The sequence below is a fragment of the Aptenodytes forsteri genome, unplaced genomic scaffold, assembly GCF_000699145.1.
Source record: "Aptenodytes forsteri isolate BGI_AS27 unplaced genomic scaffold, ASM69914v1 Scaffold122, whole genome shotgun sequence".
NCBI classification, from domain to species: domain Eukaryota; kingdom Metazoa; phylum Chordata; class Aves; order Sphenisciformes; family Spheniscidae; genus Aptenodytes; species Aptenodytes forsteri.
Window position 1 is genome coordinate 114302 of NW_008794009.1, and position 17981 is coordinate 132282.

At 41.2% G+C, this 17981-nt stretch overlaps 2 protein-coding genes across 2 annotated transcripts; one reads left to right on the forward strand and one right to left on the reverse strand.

The window, feature by feature from the left end:
- Positions 1-2: 2 nt before the first annotated feature.
- On the forward strand, positions 3-8481 carry ACAT2 (acetyl-CoA acetyltransferase 2; the record flags this gene model as incomplete). Its single annotated transcript, XM_009289930.2, has 8 exons — positions 3-54; positions 1305-1486; positions 2367-2484; positions 3257-3400; positions 4409-4531; positions 5280-5434; positions 7495-7605; positions 8200-8481. Coding segments are annotated over 8 exons (1053 nt in total), but the record flags the coding sequence as incomplete, so codon positions are not given.
- Positions 8482-8627: 146 nt separating this feature from the next.
- On the reverse strand, positions 8628-16517 carry TCP1 (t-complex 1). The gene is made up of 11 exons (XM_009289943.2): positions 16412-16517; positions 15506-15634; positions 14827-14924; positions 14359-14469; positions 13576-13757; positions 12816-12942; positions 12307-12482; positions 10996-11119; positions 9656-9848; positions 9172-9335; positions 8628-8929 (listed from the first exon to the last, which is right to left on the reverse strand). Exons 1-11 carry the CDS (start codon positions 16430-16432, stop codon positions 8716-8718), a joined length of 1539 nt encoding a protein of 512 aa, XP_009288218.1. The 5' UTR covers positions 16433-16517; the 3' UTR covers positions 8628-8715.
- Between the last annotated feature and the right edge of the window lie 1464 nt (positions 16518-17981).

The following is a 17981-nucleotide window of genomic DNA, read 5'->3' on the forward strand; positions in this document are numbered from 1 at the left end:
GGCTGGCCCCCGAGGAGGTGTCGGAGGTGATCCTGGGGCAGGTCCTCACCGCAGGTACGCGGGCGGCGGGGGGATCTCCCTTCCCGCAGCCGGGTGGTGCTGGGTGGGCTCTTCCTTTCTACGGCCACATCCCTCCTTCGTTGCCCCACTGAAACAGCTCAGGCTTCTTGTTTCAGAACGTTATTCCTTGCCATTCAGAACGTGGTTCGTTAACAAAGGACTTGAGCGGCATCCTGGCCGCTCCTCCATACGCGCTGGATGACCAAACCCATTGCTGGGTTTTTGGAAAGGATGGGGGGGGGATAGTTTGGGGTTTTTTAAATCCCCAAAGTCACTAACAGTGTGTGTGTGACAGTCAGTTTCTTTGTTACAGCATCCCTTCTCTCGCGTTGGTCATTGCATAAATTGAACATCATAAGTAATGGTAATTCTGAGATTTTAAGAGCGAGGCCTGCGTTTGTGTTTACCTGCAAGACCGACCTGCGAGATCTGTGACGCCACTTGCTTGGAAGCAAATATTTTTATTTAATGAAAATGTGGCTGATAGGGAATTGTTTGTTTTGAAACAGTCCTCTGCTTTTTCCAGGGTAATGTTTAATCAGCAGAGTCACAGGGCAGGTTTGTATTTTAAAGGTGGAGGAATAAAATAAAGGAAATGAATATCTTTGTCTTACTTAAAGCTGATCCAGATTCCCGTGTATTTTTAGCTCCTTGAATGATGTGCTCTCCTTATCCATTTCTTTACATACAAAGACCTGGCATTACTTTGGCCTGGGGAGATGCAGATGAAGAATGTTTTCTTTGAATGTAGTGTTCCTATTCTCTCCATCAGGTTTACAACAAAGAATGGAAGCTTTTGGGCCTGTCCTTGCATAATGGTGCTTTTGGTTTCCATAGGAACTTTTAGGGAAAGTTGTCTGCTGGTGATGTACAGGAGATGTCGAAGAGAAACCCTTCAGCGAGTAGCAATTTAACTGAGCTCTCATCTTGCACACGTACAACAGGCTAGTGCTGATTTGAAGTTGGTGTTTCATCTGACCTGCCATCAAAAGCAGAGTTGCAGATATAAAACTATCAGTAGCAAGTCCCTGATCTTGCAGGTATTTTATTGATCAACAGTATAAATGAGAGAGGTAACTGAGCTCCTGTTTACAGATTACTGCTGGGAACTTCTCTGTCTACCAACTGAAAATAGGAGCGAGCTCTACATTTTGGTGGAATTGGGGTACCTGTTGTGAAAAGTGACGAGGCCGGTATTTGTTTTTTAAGAACAGACAAAGGAAAAATGCTGCCTGTTCCTGCAGGTGCCGGCCAGAACCCCGTCCGGCAGGCGAGTGTTGCTGCAGGAATCCCTTACTCTGTGCCCGCCTGGAGCTGCCAGATGATCTGCGGGTCAGGCTTGAAAGCGGTATGTCTGGCTGCTCAGTCCATACTGACAGGGGACTCCAGCATCGTGGTCGCAGGAGGCATGGAAAGTATGAGCAAGGTAAAGCAAATGATTGCACTCGCGTTGCGCTGACTTACTGGGAGCAAACAGCATTCAGTTATGTTGAAACACTGCATTTCTAGGCTAACGCTCTGGAGGCAGATTGAAAGAGGAGCTTCGGTTTCTGCACTTGGGAATGAATTTACACATGCAACAATTGACTTCAGCAGCTTTTTTTTTTTTTCTAAAAAAAAAAAAAAAGACCTGATACTGTAGCTACTGAAAAGGTGCCATGCAAACACACACCACATTTAAAATTCCATTTTAATTTCCATCTAGCCCTGTTGTGGTGAATGATTTGCTTGTGACAGCTGGCAATAGACAGGTTTTTTTGTGTTGCAAGAAGCCCAAAGAAAGAATAACTAGAAACGTTACTGTTTACCAAGCAATTTGAGCTTGGAAAGGAAGCAAAGGGCTTTCATTTCACAGTTTTCAGCCCAAGGCTGTATCGAGGAATGGCGCTGGGCTGGTGATCTGATCCCTAACAAGGGAGTGGCCTTTTCTGCTGGGGCTCACTGGCTGCCCGCGCTGAGAGTGATGTTGGCGTTGGCTGGCAGCGGAGTGCGATCGGGAACCACCTAGAGCAGACTGGCAGGGTGGGGGAACCGTGGCCGTATGGCCCCAGGTACGATTGATTCGATCTGTGCAGAGAAAATATTTGGTGCTTGGTGATCTGCTGCCGGGGAAATGCACAGGCCAAACAGAGCCTGCCAGCTGGCAGGCTCCGGGGGGAGAGATGGAGCAGGCAGCTGGGGAGACTGCCGGGATTTGGGGTAGCTACCTGCAGCCGCAGGGCAGGGGTCTGTCTCTTCAGCTGTCTGGCTGTATTGTGCACTGGAGATAGAAAACATCTAACTCCTTTTGAAATACCTTCTTGCAGGCTCCTCATGTAATTCACATGCGAGCTGGAGTGAAGATGGGAGAGGCTTCCTTGCAGGACACTATAATCCTTGATGGCCTCACAGATGCTTTTTATCAGTATCATATGGGTATAACAGGTAAGTGGTGACAGTCCAGAAAATGAAATGGTTAACTGGGGAGGGGAGAATAATTCACTGATAAGAAATTTCAGAAATCTGAAGTTTCAAATAAGGTGTTTCAAGCTGTCCTGAAGTTGTAGTTGTGAAAAAGAAAGAAATCCCTAATATTGAAAGGCATTGAAGGCATTTTCTGCTTTGTTTGTAAAGCTACTGTTTGGAGTTTTTTTTTCTGTCTGAGCTAATCTCACTGCATCTCTTTTGCATCTGAGCAATTTAATTTAATTTCAGGAAAAAATGAACAAAATAATCCCTGTATGTAACTGAAGCATTCAGCAGCACAGATTTACAGTGGGGGGGAATTACGTAAAGTGTACTGTGGATACACACGGTTCTGCAATTTCAGGTTATTGCATCCTGGACGGGATAGTCAGCCAACTGCTTTTTCAGACCCTGCTTATGAAACAGTAACCTCAGAACTGTTCCCTCCTCTGAAGTAGCTGTAGAGAGATCTGAGCATAATAATCCAGAGAAGCAATAAACTAGAAAAGCTTGCTTGCATTTGTATTTAACTTGGTATACCATCTGGGAGGAGATCCTGCACAGATATTTTCACCCTCAAAGGAAAATAGAGACTCGTGAGCAAACAAAATGAGGAAATCAGAATGAAAACTGTTCAACAAGCTTAGCTGCTTGCTACAGCAAATACTAATGACTACCTTTGTGCTTACAATTTTACTACTTAGAATTTTAGCATTTTCTGATGGCAGTTTGCATTTTGGTCCTATTTCAGCTGAAAATGTGGCCAATCGGTGGCAAGTCAGCAGAGGGGAACAAGACCAACTTGCTGTACAGTCACAAAACAGGGCAGAGGCAGCACAGAAAGCTGGCTATTTTACAAAAGAAATTGTTCCTGTTCTTGTACCTTCTAAAAAAGGTAGGTGTGAATGGATAATGAGAGCTGATTTTAAAAGAAAAATCTGTTTTCTGCTATGTCTGCTGTGATCAGTGGATGGTTTCCCAGTTATACAGCCTTTTCTGTAAGCTGTTCTGTAAGCATGTAGCCTGTTGCTCTCTTTTCCAACTTCCAGTGGTTATTTTTTGAAATAAGAGAGAAACAATGCAAATGTGGAATATCTAAATGTAGCTCTCTGCAAATACTGCTACTATGTTTTATTGGGGATGTAATTAGTACCCAGGCAAACCGCTGACTTAACATAGGCTCGGATATGGTACCAAAATCAGTATTTTTGTTTCGTTAGACTCCTGCTGCACCAAACTTAAAACAGTCATCTTGATCTGGCAATCCTTGCCCACCTAGTAAAATACACAGTGACAATAATTAGGGCTACTAGTTAATTAACTGGGTCAGGTTACATATATTAGGTATGTTTCTCTTTAGGTCTGTTAGGGATATAAACAGACCTATTACGGTGCTTGAGCCAAAGGTCTGTTTCAGGAGCAGGAGAATTCCCCCAGCTCCTTGTGAGGTGGATGCAAAAACTGAATTTTCCAAACAGAAATCAAGAATCGGTTGTTCAACATTTGCATTGAATAGACCCTGTGGGAAAAGTTCTGGCGTTAGGCCAGTTACAAACTAATGAAGGGCTTTCCTGATACCAGTTTAGATAATAGTGTTTAATGACACCTGACTGCTCTTTGCAAGAAGAGGAACAGCAAGAACAAGATCTGCTTTTGTACAACTAGGCAGTATTTTAGTTCTTGGTGTTTGTCTCAGAAAACCCAGCTGTCTGTCCTGCTAGAAGCAGCTGGAGGGAGCTTTAACAAATTGCACTGAGTTGGAAGCTGTCTCCGACAGAATGGCTGGTTGGTTAAAAGGAATATGGCATATACTCCCTATCAGCCTATTGTTTGTGCCAGGTTTCTGTTCGAGACAAGTGCACGCGATTAGACCCTCCTATGAGTATAATGCTCTGTTTTTCAGGTCCTATAGAAGTTAAAACAGATGAACACCCTCGACATGGGAGCAACTTGGAAACAATGGCAAAGCTAAAGCCCTGTTTCCTGACAGACGGAACTGGGACAGTAACAGCAGCTAATGCTTCAGGTTGGTCTGTCTGCTGGCTAAAACTGAAATGGAAAAGAACAGTAGCTGCTCGTGGCTGAAGGCAGGGTCTCTGCGAGGGGTTGGCTGCCGTGTGGTTACTGCTGAATATATTTTGCAGAAAACGGCAATGTGTTTGACAACATAGGTAGAACTCGAATATAACTGTGGTGGAGGATTTCTTTACAGACAAGTTGTCTTTTGTTTGCTTGCTTTCTATGAAGCAATACAAGAGTTTGGACAATAACAGCAGTATTTGATAGTCTGGAACAAAGAGAAACTACATCCTCTCTCTTTAAAACTAGCTGTCTGGTGGTTTCTAATACTGCAGGTCTGGACAAAGGAAAACTTAATTCATGTTTGAAAATGTTACTCCTGTAGGACTAACTCTCCTGCCACGGGCAGCTTTGAAACGTCTTCATCGGTCCTTATGCCGCCTCTTCCAAACTCTACCTAATAAATCTGATGTGGTCTTTTTTCAGATGGTGTCTCAACTCTTCCACCTGCTGCTTTCTGAATAGAAATCACAAATGTGTCACATTTACAGCAGTATAGATATGTTACCCATTTTAAGTGTTTGTGTCAGAGGTCAGACTTGGCTGATCTGAAAAAAAATACTGACCTAAACCAATAAAAGATTTGTGATTTTTTTTGTTTTGTCTAGATTGTGAACTTAGGCAAGCAGGAAAAGGTGGTACAGTAAAAGCCATAAAACCCAACAAATACATAAAAGTTTTTTGTCATTCCACAGGTATAAATGATGGAGCTGCAGCTGTAATACTAATGAAGAAATCGGAAGCTGCTAGGAGAGGTCTTATGCCTTTGGCTCGGGTTGTATCTTGGGCTCAGACAGGTATAGATCCATCTATAATGGGAGTAGGACCCATTTCAGCAATAAAGCAAGCTGTAAGTAATTATCTGTTTTTCTATCTATCATTTAAAAACCCTTGCTTGTAATTGCTTTTCATTTTCTGGCCATGTCTTGGTTTTTCTACATTCTAAGGAGAACTTAATAGAAAAAATAAACTAAGTGAAAACAAGACTTAAAATAGTGGGAGTATATAAGATCAAGATTTCTAGTGCTACCAGGCTAGTGCCTACTTGTTGGGGAAAAAAAAATGTATAGGTGTACAAATGGAGTTCAGAATATAAACTAGTCAGGTTTGTGAAAGGCCGCCTAGATAACCTAGGAGGCTAAAGATAAATTTCATGGATGTGTATATACTAACCTAATTTGGGGATGATTTGTTTCTGCCATGATATGGTTCTGATGCTGTGTCTGTCCAGGTTAACTTTCAGATCACTGCCTGATTGTGTTTGCAATAGTACAACACTGAGAGAAGGGCCGGTGAGTGCCTCTGCATTAGCAAATGTGATGGTGCTCTTTGTGTTTTGGTTTGCCCTGCGAAAGGGTTGGAGCATGCAAATTGGATTCCTTTCAGATGAAACTAAACAAGAAGGTGCACTCCAAAACCACATCTAATGTGCTCAGACCATTATTGCACCCACTGATGCGCTCTGTGTTCAGTCCACAGGACAAGGTTCTCAAATAAAATGCCCTGAGTGAGCAGCTCCTATGGTACCACGCTGCTTGCTAATAGAGACTTAGCCCATGGCAACCCCAGCTGATGAGTTGCTAAAACTGAGCTATGAAGCTGAGCATGGAAAGAGCTCTTGTACGGCTGATAAGGATAGATTTGCTTTAGTAGTCCTTCTTAGTTTTTATACTGCGTAAAGGCTTTATTTTGTTCATCTCTGAAATGTCCTGGCAATGCAGAAGCCTAACTTGAACTCACCTAAGCTCTGTGGCTTTTAATGGGAAAATCAGAACTGTAATGCTGAAGCTTTTTCTTATCACATCTCAAACTGTTCTTTTAAATCCAGAATGCTATAAATGTATATACAATACACATTTTTAGTTTAAATTGTAGAACAGATAAGCTGTATGTAACTGTACCTGTAAAAAATATAGGTGCTCTGAAAAAGGGCACACTACTTCTTAATGTAAACTTTGTAATGTATGTTTTCAAACACTTCACACCCTCCATATATTATTAGTTTATCTCTTCAGAATTTCATGGTAGCACTTTATAGCGAGAGAATGACTAAGTCAGTCGTGCATTTTAGTGTTGCAACGACATAGTAAATCTTTAAAAGATAAGACTTTTCCCAGAACGTGAACGGTTTCCATACTGTCTCTATAATATCTGGTAGAGAGAGGCCCTCCTCCTTGACTATGGTCTTGGAGATGCACCAGCCTGGCTAGCTGGTTGTGAAACGTCATTGCTGCAGACGATTCTGCTGATAAAGCGTTGCTGTTACAGTGAGTGGAAGTAAAAATGCAAATATGGGAAACATGCCTAAGCCTGCACCCAAGCAGGCAATTGCACCACAAGAGTTTCTCAAGTGAAAACATGAGCCAAACCACCTTTCAAAATAGCCGCCTGTGAAAAGCTTCAAGTGGCAACTTTAAACTTAAAAGCAGGAGAGACTGGATGAATTACACTTTGGCAGCCATTGCTAGTGGTCATTTCACTATTTCCTGTGTAAAAATCTGTATTGGCTTGCAGAGAATCTCTAATGGAATCAGACTTATGTCCTGAAAAACTTGCTTTTAATCTGTTAAAACCTATTTTTGAAAACAGTGCTTGTTCTATTAAGGGCACCACATAGGGTTTGATTCCCACAATTGCACCACCACGAGTGTAAAATCGGTCAAGATTTTTTAAGAGCAGCCAGCACGTTATAGCACATTGTACTGACTTTTGCCGACAGTGAAATTTTGTCTGTTGTCTTCAAGAATTCTGTCATCAACCCTGGCTATAAAAAAAAAAAAAATCTGTTTCCTTCAACTTTTTAGAAGTGGTGGCTTCAAATCAACCAACTTAAGTCTTACGAAAAGCTTCCTCCGGTGCCGAGGAAAAGCTAAAAGATAATAAAGCCTCTATTTATTTTGTTTTTGTCAGATTGACAAAGCCAGCTGGACTCTGGAACAAGTTGACCTGTTTGAAATTAACGAAGCCTTTGCATCGCTATCTGTTGCAATAGCAAAAGAACTGAAAGTAAACCCAGAAAAGGTAATGAATATATCTGAGGCCATTATTAGTTTGCCTCCTGCAATTCAAAGTTGTTCCAGTCTGTGCATCTGGATTGTATTCAAAGGTGAGAACAGTCCTTTTGCAGTCACTTTGCCGTAAGCAAAAAGGATGGGCAGGCATTTCCCTAGGCTGCTCTGGCGCAGGCTTGCTTTGCTAGCAGGCACGTTGTTTCCCAGCCAAACAGGCTACAGCTGTATGACAGCGTATGCGACTCTAGAGAACCGCTTGGGCATACTTGTAACTAACTTCAGAATCTGAACTTGCTGCTGGAAGTGTATTTGCCGCTGTGTTCTTCCAGTGATGGGAAAAAATGCAGGTATTACTCTCCCCTCCCTAAATTCACCTCAATTATCACCTTAATTATCTTCAGAGAGTAAAGATGGGCCCCTTTCAGAAGAAATACTAATTATAACAGCTGTTGTATTCCTGTTCAATTTCTCCTTGAAATGGTGGTAGCAGTTTCAGGCTTACTCATGATCAAGTACTATATCCAGTGAAGTCATTCATGTCGAAACTCAAATAAGCTAGCTAAATGACTTCTTAACTTGACCTTCTGTATTTTTTTTTTTCTAGATTAATATCCAAGGTGGAGCTATTGCTCTTGGCCACCCTCTTGGCGCCTCTGGTTGTCGCATCCTCGTTACTCTCCTACACGCACTGGAACGAACAGGTGGAAAACGTGGTGTTGCTGCTCTCTGTATAGGAGGGGGAATGGGAATAGCCATGTGTGTTGAGAGATGAATGTGAATGACTGACTAGCTAGTGCTAACTAGCTTTGAAACAGTTTACTAATAAACTTCCAGTCACGGAGCTTACGTTCGTTTGTTTGTTTTGCCTAAAATTAAATAAGCTTACTCCATTACTTTGTGCCACTCAGTCATTGCCATGACAGGAAGATTGGTGGCTACTGCAGGCGCTCTAGTTGTTGACACACGCTAGAGCTTAAATTCTCACCGCAAGGACCAACCTCACTTTCAAAAATTAATTTGTTCACAAGAAAATAGCAGCAGCATTCAACCACTTGTTTTATTAACATTTTAGTTACAAGAGTGGGAAGTGTAAGTTAGACAAACATAAATAAAACCTAAGTTATTCTTCAAGTGCTCCAGAGTGAACTGCATCCTCATAGCACCCTCTCTCTTCTTTAGTTTCAGGGTGCAGTTTAATAAGATCATCAATTCGAAGAATAGTAATTGCAGCTTCTGTTGCAAACTTCAGGCTCTTAGTTTTGACCATGGTTGGTTCAAAGACACCGGCTTGCTTGTTATCGCGAGGTTTTCCGTTGATCAAGTCAAGACCAATCCTGAAAAGAAGAAACAGTCAGATGGAGAGGTAGAAAAAGTAGAAATATAGGTGGGAGTACGCTGTTGCCTACTGGGTCCCAGTGACGCATACGGGACTGAAGGACGGAGAAAGAAAAGTCGGTGACTTCCTGCACCCTTTTTTTACATGCAAATCACAGGTCAGTAAACTGGCAGCACAATTTTCCATCTAAGTCACCAGCCCACTTCACTTTCAATAGCCTGCCTACACAGGGATACTTGCCATTTCAGATTTTTGCGATCTGGGTTAACCTGAGCCTCGTTGTGGAACGCTCTCAACTTCGCAACGAGATCTGTCGCATCTTGAGCGGCATTTACTGCCAACGTATTTGGAATGATTAAGAGGGATCTTGCAAATTCTGCTATTGCAAGTTGTTCACGTGATCCCTAGGAAGAGGAAAAAGTTTTTAAACCAACTGCTGTAACAGAAGAGGAAAATACGCAGCCACAATCAAGAGTGTCAACAGTAGACAGGGGTTTTCACATGCAAAACCTATTTTTAGGCCGAAGAACCACACAGTCTAATTAGCAGAGAAAGAGTAACTCATATCCTCCATTTTAAAGAAGCATCTTACGTTCTGTAAGATGATTACTTTTTCATGAGCCACGGAATCAACTTTTAGTAGAATAAAATAAATGCTTGAAAATTCACATTATCCTAATTTAACACATACACACAGTTACGTCTTTGTGCAAGACTGACTTACCATGCTGGTTGCATAATTTTCAAGATATATTGAAAGTGCTGCCTCTACAGCACCACCACCTGGGACAACAGACTTGGATTCCAATACCCTTTTAACAACACAGAGAGCATCATGTATAGATCGTTCCATTTCATCACACATGAAGTCATTAGCTCCTCGCAAGATAATTGATGCTGAAGTACGAGCCTTTGTACTAGGGAAAAAAGGAATCAGAAGTCAGCTGTGTTGAACAGAATGTAAATTACAACTCTTCTTGCTAAAGTTTTTCTTCTAAAGCCAAGTTCAGTTGAGCCAGATTCTTTCAACGTTTAAAAGAAAATCTTAACATTGTTATACACCCTTGCAGGACATCTACATTGAACTTGGTAAGTCAGTATTTTAAGTTCTAATATGCAAGAACCTAGTTTGAGCTTTAGTCTTTTAGAGAAAGCTACCTGACAGACAAGGTGTTTTCCCATCAAGTAAGGGGAAAATGTCATTAGATATTAGGAGAGTTCTCTCTTGCACAGCCATCAAGTGAGCTAATGGCTGCGAACGTTACAGTATAAGCAGTCATGTAACTGCCACACAAGTGCCATGGTCAGAGTATTTCATTCACACACACAAATGAGACTACAGGAAGTTGAACACTGAAAAAGGATACTGAAGCAGTGGGAAAGTTAATATCCAAGGTATGCTCTTGTTAAACAAACTGGTGCTGGAGTCTTCAGGTACCAGACAGCAATGGCATACAAAAAACTTCAAGGGAAAATACCATGTGTGTGGACAGTTAGTAACCGTTGCTCTTCTTACCCACTAAAAACAACCCTAAAAAAATACCCTTTTAACAATGTGGTCCACTTCATACTACCAAGCAGATGACTGATTCAATGAAACCAGCACAAGTAAACCCTGTCTTCCACTATAAATGGCAAGGTCTAGCTTGCTCCTTCTTACTCAGATGGTACCTATTTCCCTTTACTGTCTATAAGGGGAAGCCAGTGTGACTATACTGCTAAAAGCCAGGTAAAGGAACGCGATATGAATGCTGTAATAATGTCTCTAGCAATTTAATAGAATTTTATTGTAAATTTTAGAAAAATTTGTTCATCAACAAAGTTTTAAGTCTACCTAGCAATCTGATTGTCTCACATTAAGGTTGATGAAACAGGTGTCCAGCCCCAGCAGAAGAGATCAAATACTGATACTTTCACCTCTAATTTGCAGTGGACTTGTATACTCTTTCCCAGGTGTATAACTACTCATACCACTGAGATAGCATGGAAGTAAATAAATGGGGTTTTATCTCAAACTTCGTAGAAAGTGTACACAAAACTGAGTATTTTAAAATGGATCCTTACTTCTTGATTAAAATCAGCTCATCGTCACAGATTCTCTCTTGAATCACCTCTTCTGCCTGTCCCAGCATTAATGCCTCAAAACTCTCCTCACCTTCAAGGTTTGCAAGGGTTGAACATATGGTTGCTTTAACAAACAAAAAAGTGAAATTAGCATTCAATTCCAGCACATCCTTTGCCGACTTCCCAGAACAGGCATATGGAAAAAAAAACAACACCACAAAATAGAAATAAAAGCAGCGTAAGTAGGTTTTTCTTAAATTCAACAGCACTTCTAATTCTCAGGTAGCAATTCAATATTCCGTACTTTATAACTGACACTGCTCTTTTTGCTCAACCTTTATAGCACTTACTTTTCCACAGCTAGTACAAGTTCCTGTGCTTTACCATAATGAAAATGCTTTCTTGCAAATTTAACGATTGACAGATAAAATCTGTATAGGACCAGATTTTTTTTCAGTATGTATTTAATGATTTAGGAATTCTTCATTTGGCTTGAACTATCTAAACAAGGTACTTAACACAACTCTCCAAACAGAGGCTTATGAATGTGTGCTTAATAAAGACAAATAAATATAGATTCTGGCTCCCATTTCCTCAAGTCGACAATCTTCCCAGTGCAAGGCTGCATTTTTTTCCCCACTGTAAATCTTCAGTCAGCTCTTACGGTACTCATCTACTTTGAAAGAATGGTCACTTAAAAGCAACAGTAAAGTTAAAACCAAACAAGAGTGGCTCAGCTCTACTCATCCTCTCCTTGCATGGCTTGCATGTTACAGAGGCTTGAATGTGTGCTTAATAAAGACAAATAAATATAGATTCTGGCTCCCATTTCCTCAAGTCGACAATCTTCCCCCTGCAAGGCTGCATTTTTTTCCCCCACTGTAAATCTTCAGTCAGCTCTTACGGTACTCATCTACTTTGACAGAATGGTCACTTAAAAGCAACAGTAAAGTTAAAACCAAACAAGAGTGGCTCAGCTCTACTCATCCTCTCCTTGCATGGCTTGCATGTTAAGAAGCCATGTTTTGAAAATTAGTTACTAGTACCTTAACAGCAGCTTTTACTTAAAAAAAGCGGCACTGTAAATCTTCAGTCAGCTCTTACGGTACTCATCTACTTTGACAGAATGGTCACTTAAAAGCAACAGTAAAGTTAAAACCAAACAAGAGTGGCTCAGCTCTACTCATCCTCTCCTTGCATGGCTTGCATGTTAAGAAGCCATGTTTTGAAAATTAGTTACTAGTACCTTAACAGCAGCTTTTACTTAAAAAAAGCGGGGGAGGGGAAAGAGATATTTTTATATATACATACCTCCTGATGCCTTAGCAATCCGCTTAAGGTCCTTTTTTACAACTCTTCGTACTGCCATAGCACCAGCATCAACAAAGTATTTCAGACACATATCATCAATACCTCCAGTGGTGAGAATGACGTTGGCACCAGTGGCCAAAATCTTCTGGATCCTTTCTTTGGTAATATCTGATTCTCTACAAGGATAATGTCAAAGCTATAAAAATGGATTTAGAAGTCTACAATCACATTCTGTTAACCAATTTCCTGAAAACTTAATGTAGATCTCTGCAAGGAGAAGGAACCATTGCACAAACATACTTGGATTTCTCTAAAACTGACTTAGTAGTAGCTCTGCCTCCAAAAATGAAGACTTTTACCATTAATATTTGGTATCGTTGGGAAATGTTAACATTTAAAACATTTTTACCTCTTGCGCTCAGCCAAAATTACATCGAGCCACCTCAACTGAAGAGACCAAAACAAGCCTGTGAAACCCCACTGTCTCAGTTATTCACGCTGCCACACACCTTTGCCTTATCTGGTCCAGCTTCTCAGGGTCTGAGATAACAACCTGAACACCAAGCTTCATTTTTGCTTTCTGCAGGCTGAAGTCAAGGCATGCAATCTTCGCATTAACTATTCTCTTGGTCATACCTGACGAGAGAGAACAAGAAAAAGGATTTTGCCCAATCAAGTCAACAGAACATCAAGTTGGAATTAGAGATGAAAACTAACGCTGCTTTCACATTTCAGATTTCTATTCAGTTTGCTTCTCTGCCTCCAGTTCTGCCCTAGAACAGAAAAACACTAACAAAGACTTTCAAAGAGAGAATTTTTTTTAAGAAATCTCTACTATAACCTGTTACCTTTTTATCGACCCCATCCCCAAAACATGAATGAGCATGGAAAGCTGACCCATCAGTCTCGCATCCTTTAGGTTACCTAATCACAACACAGCTCTGCTAAAAGTAAGTGTCCTACAAACCTGACAGTGGCTCCCCACAAGGGAGGTGCTTATGCTCCAGAAGGTGACAGTGTTACCGTGCTGATACTGGGCTAGCGAAACTACAGTAACTTACCAACACTTTGTGGATCACTACTAGCTGGCAGACCCTAGCCTAGAAACCACTGGTGAAGTGGCGAGGGTTTTTTGTGATCTTGTTTAATTGTTCTGGAATTAAAAACCCAAGTGATTTGCAACTAATGCACTCAGTAAGAAGATCCACGCAGAAAGACTAAGACGACCGAGTTCACACAAAAGCTTTATGAAACATAGCATGTTCTTACCCTGTGAGCCCACCACGCAGTTCAGAGCGTAACCGTTCACAAGTATGCTCTCTTTTTGGCTGCGGCCATGTGCCTTCAAAACATTAACCGAGTTGATTGGATACCGAGCCTGACCCTTCTGGTCTGTATATTTAACTGCCAGTGCAGCATCCACCACCATATTAGCAAAGAAATCACCATCACTACAATGCTGTTAAGGTTAAAACTGAAGAAGAAACTAGTATTATGCTTAAGAAAAAAAAAAGTTGCTGACAGTGCCCAAACTGAGACTCAAAAACTGTTTCCAACAAAGAACTCCAGAAAGGTATAGAAGTGCTAGCTTTCTTTACCATTCCCTTAAAGGAATGAGTAATTCTTAAAGCTGAAACATGCATTCCCTTGTTGGCACAAAGGCTAAAAATGCAGCTTTTTCTATGACTATGAAGTAAAACACAACCTTCTTTCCCCTAGTTTCACTCCCCAGGTACTTGACTTCTGTAACGCGTTCTTCCATTCACACAATTCCTTATCTAGTCTCACTAACATGCAATGTTGTAAGGAAACAATACACTGTTAAGCTATTGTGATGTGCCTAACCAGGTCTAAATAAACTGGAAGAGTCCGGACACGTTTTCCCATGCCACATAATATCATCTGTGAAATGTTTTTCACACCCGTTATAAAAACGACAGATTGCACACTATACCCCATTCATAAAAACTGCTGCAGAGGAAACTAGCCTGGCTACTCAAGCTCTCCAATCAATCACTGTCACTTGAATAACTTGATGGAGTTAAAGGATACATTCCTATAATTTTAGAGGACATTGATGTTTTAGCAGCATTAATTAGGCACTCCCTGCCCAATTCATCTGTGTTAATAATAAGATTTTCATTGATGTAACGAACTGCTTCCCTGTAGAATAAAGATAAATACTGGTAAAGAATTCCACCCCCACAAAGACAAAAATCTTACATGTTTTCAGCCCTTCTAAACGTTATCTCAAAGAACACAGGGATGAAATCAATTCATCTTCTAGGACAGTAAAGTGACATTTCTATGTGAGACTACAGAAATTCAAAATAAATTAAAAAAACCAAAACACCAAACCAACAAAAAAAAGCCCAAAACACACACCCAAACCAAAACACCGTATCCACTTTGCACTGAGAAGTCTGTATTAATGCAGTCACAAATAGAGAAATAAACAAAAAGCATGCAGTTATTGTACTTTAAAAAACGCAATGTACTTCAACTGTATTAGTTTCTTACTTGCAAGCAAGTCGGTATCCACCAATAATGGAGGTAGGATGAATTTTCTGTTTCACTAGTTCATCTGCATTTTTTAGAAGTTCTGCAGCAATAATTACCTGTTTGAAATACAAACACTAAATACATGTATTTCATACAAGCAAAATAACTACCTGTTGCCACTAAGTGGAAAGTAGAATCACAAGTAGTTGTCCAATGTCTACTCAGTGGAAACAAGTACTCGCAACCTAGAATTAGTTTCTGACATCAGGTAAAAGCCACCTGATTCCGCGCCCCCCCCCCCAGCTGTCAAAAGTCTTAGGCAAGTTTTCAACACTCAGCATCCTTATTAGTCCTAACACTTTAATTTCTCATGGTTGTTAAAAATTAAGAACCTTAATTCAGAATCTATTCTCAACCTTCAAGAAAGGAAAAAATAAATAATGAAACTGCAGTAAGCAAATTCCATTCCAGAGCACCAGCTGCGTATGGAAACAAGCATCTCTAAAAAACCACAAGTCTAATTTCTTTATTCTGTAACCTACTTCAAAAAACTTTATATTCAGTCAACTGCAAGGTTTTTCATTCTGTATAGTAGATCCACATTGCATCAAGATTCGTAACGGATAAATCAAAAGCTGCACTATGATACTGAAACACTGACTTTTGGTGTTATCTGCCTGTAAAACTTTCTACGTACCACTGATGTTGTCCCATCGCCAACTTCTTTGTCTTGCAAGTCTGCCAGCTCACAAAGAACTTTTGCAGCAGGGTGTTCCACTTCTAGCAGTTTCAGAATGGTTGCACCGTCATTAGTAATGGTCACGTCCTAGTTTTCAGAAATCAAATGTTAATACAAAGTATATTTCTATTATGTTTTTACTGTTGTGTTTCATAATGTTTATGCAAATGAAAGTTAATTATTCTTTGTGAATGCCCATAAAATAACTATTTATACCAAATGTTTACTGCTGCTTTTTATTCAGGAGTCCCATTCGAACAACAGAAGTATTACCAGTGCAGAATCTGCACTTTCTTTTTATCAGAAAAGTCTTTATGTTACAGAAACTCATCAAACGTTTCGCACATACCAGATAAGTAGTAGTGCAGAGAATACCCTCTAATATAGTGTTTTATTACAGCAGCCTGTAAAATGGCAAACTTTCCTCATTTGCTTTAAATATTTTAAAACCTGAAATATGGAATGTTGCTTTAAAATGGTTATGGAATTATTGGAATTCATTTTTATGTTATTCCTCCCAATGCAGAGATTGGGATACACAAGTCAACACCATCACAAGGCCCGACATCGATGGTGATACTCATTCCTGTGAATTTGACCAATACTTGTAAGTGGTGACAAGAACTTACATGCGCTGTACGGAGACAACTGTACTACACAAACTACAGTACTAGATTAAATTAAAGCGATGTAGTGTACGTTACCTGATAGCTAGCATGCTCAATTTTCTCCTCCCACCCCCTCTCAGAACCATGGAAAAAAACAGGTATGTGCACATTTGATCTATGAAGCACACTAAGTGGAAGCACTTTTACACAGGAATGTTGTAAAAGTCCTCCTGACACTTAATGAAAGCTTACTTACCCCAATATCATCCACCAACATCTTATCCAGACCAACTGGCCCAAGAGAACTCTTCACAATGTTGGCAATAGCAGATGCAGCAGTAACTGAATAAATGAAAGAAAAAAAAGTTTTATCTTTCCAACTTCAGGGAGATTCAGGTTTCCAAGAAAACGTGCCAAGAACCTGCGATTCAGAAGCCTGAGATAAAGTGACCTAATTTAGGATCAGGTTTCAGCCTAGCTAAGCTAGTAATGGCTTGCTGCTACTAAAAAATACAATCTGTGCCAATCCTCACTCTTCTCTCCAAGCTGGTTCAGCTAACTAATCTGGCAAAACTAACTGATCAGAAAAAGAATGGCAAGATGGAGGACACTACTGAGGTCAGAAAAGTGGTAGCTTAGCAAAGGTTGGCAGGGCTGTTTTGGCAGCAGCCAAGTCATGCCATGGAACTCCACCCTCATTTACTCCTCAGTTCTAGGCAGATACAGAACAATGGTACCACCATATATCAATTAGTAACACATCTTTTTGCCCCGATTAGATTTCAGTCTGTGACTGAAACAAGACACTTATTCTGTAACTAAGTCAAGAAAGTAAAAAGTGACCTTTTAGTCACTACTAAAGTAGCATGAAACCTCTAACACAGTGGCTTGTTTAAATGATGTTCTGCCAACTTCATATAGGAAAAAGATACAATCGACCTTTTCCTTCAGACCGTGGCAAGTTTTTCTCTATCCCACAAGCATAGCCACTTAATCTGGAAATTGAGAAAGTGGTAGTATAATGGGAATAGTTACAACTCAGACCTTCACTCTGAACTTTAAACAACGTAACTTTTTTTTTTTTTTTTTTTTTTTGCTTTGGAGGAGTAAGGGCAGCTTTCTGAAAAAAGTAACCGTTGTATCATCAAAGTCGCCATTATCAAGTATCTCAGCCATAGATTAAGATAATTCTCATTCTAAGCGTTCTGCCTAAAGTACCATCAGAGCAGCATGACTCTCACGATCATCAGGAAGCAGGTCTTCAGCTTCCTCCTTTGTCTTTTACCCACTCAACAGCCTCGGAATTTGCAGCCTTTTCACAAGACTTGGGATAGAATCCAGAGAAACGGGGAACGTTTTTGAGAACTACAGTTGAAGACACTTATCCTGACGACGGTCCCCACTTTCAGGAGCAGGTTATTCCCTGTGCTGGGGACCAGTAAGCTTCCCCAGCCGCCCTTTCCCCACCAAGGCCCCTCAGCTAGCCTGCAGACCTTGCCGGCTCAACGCCCTACGAGCTCGGGACAGAACAGAGCCGATGTCCAGTCAGTAGCCGCCACCCGCCCACTGCGTGCTTCTACCAGGGAAGTAAGAGGGATGCGGGATCACTTCGCCACTGAGACACCTGGCAGCGGTGCGGGATCCCGCGAGCCTCTCGTCCCCTCGTGGAGGGTGGAGGCTGTGGAAAAGGAGTAGTGCCACCCGCCCTCCCTCCCGGCGGCAACGGCCCTCCCAACGGCTCCCAGCGGCCCGAGACTGAGGCAAGCTGGCGGCAGGGCAAGGCCCTTCCCGGGTGGGGGCAGGGGGGGGGTGGGGCACGGGGCGCG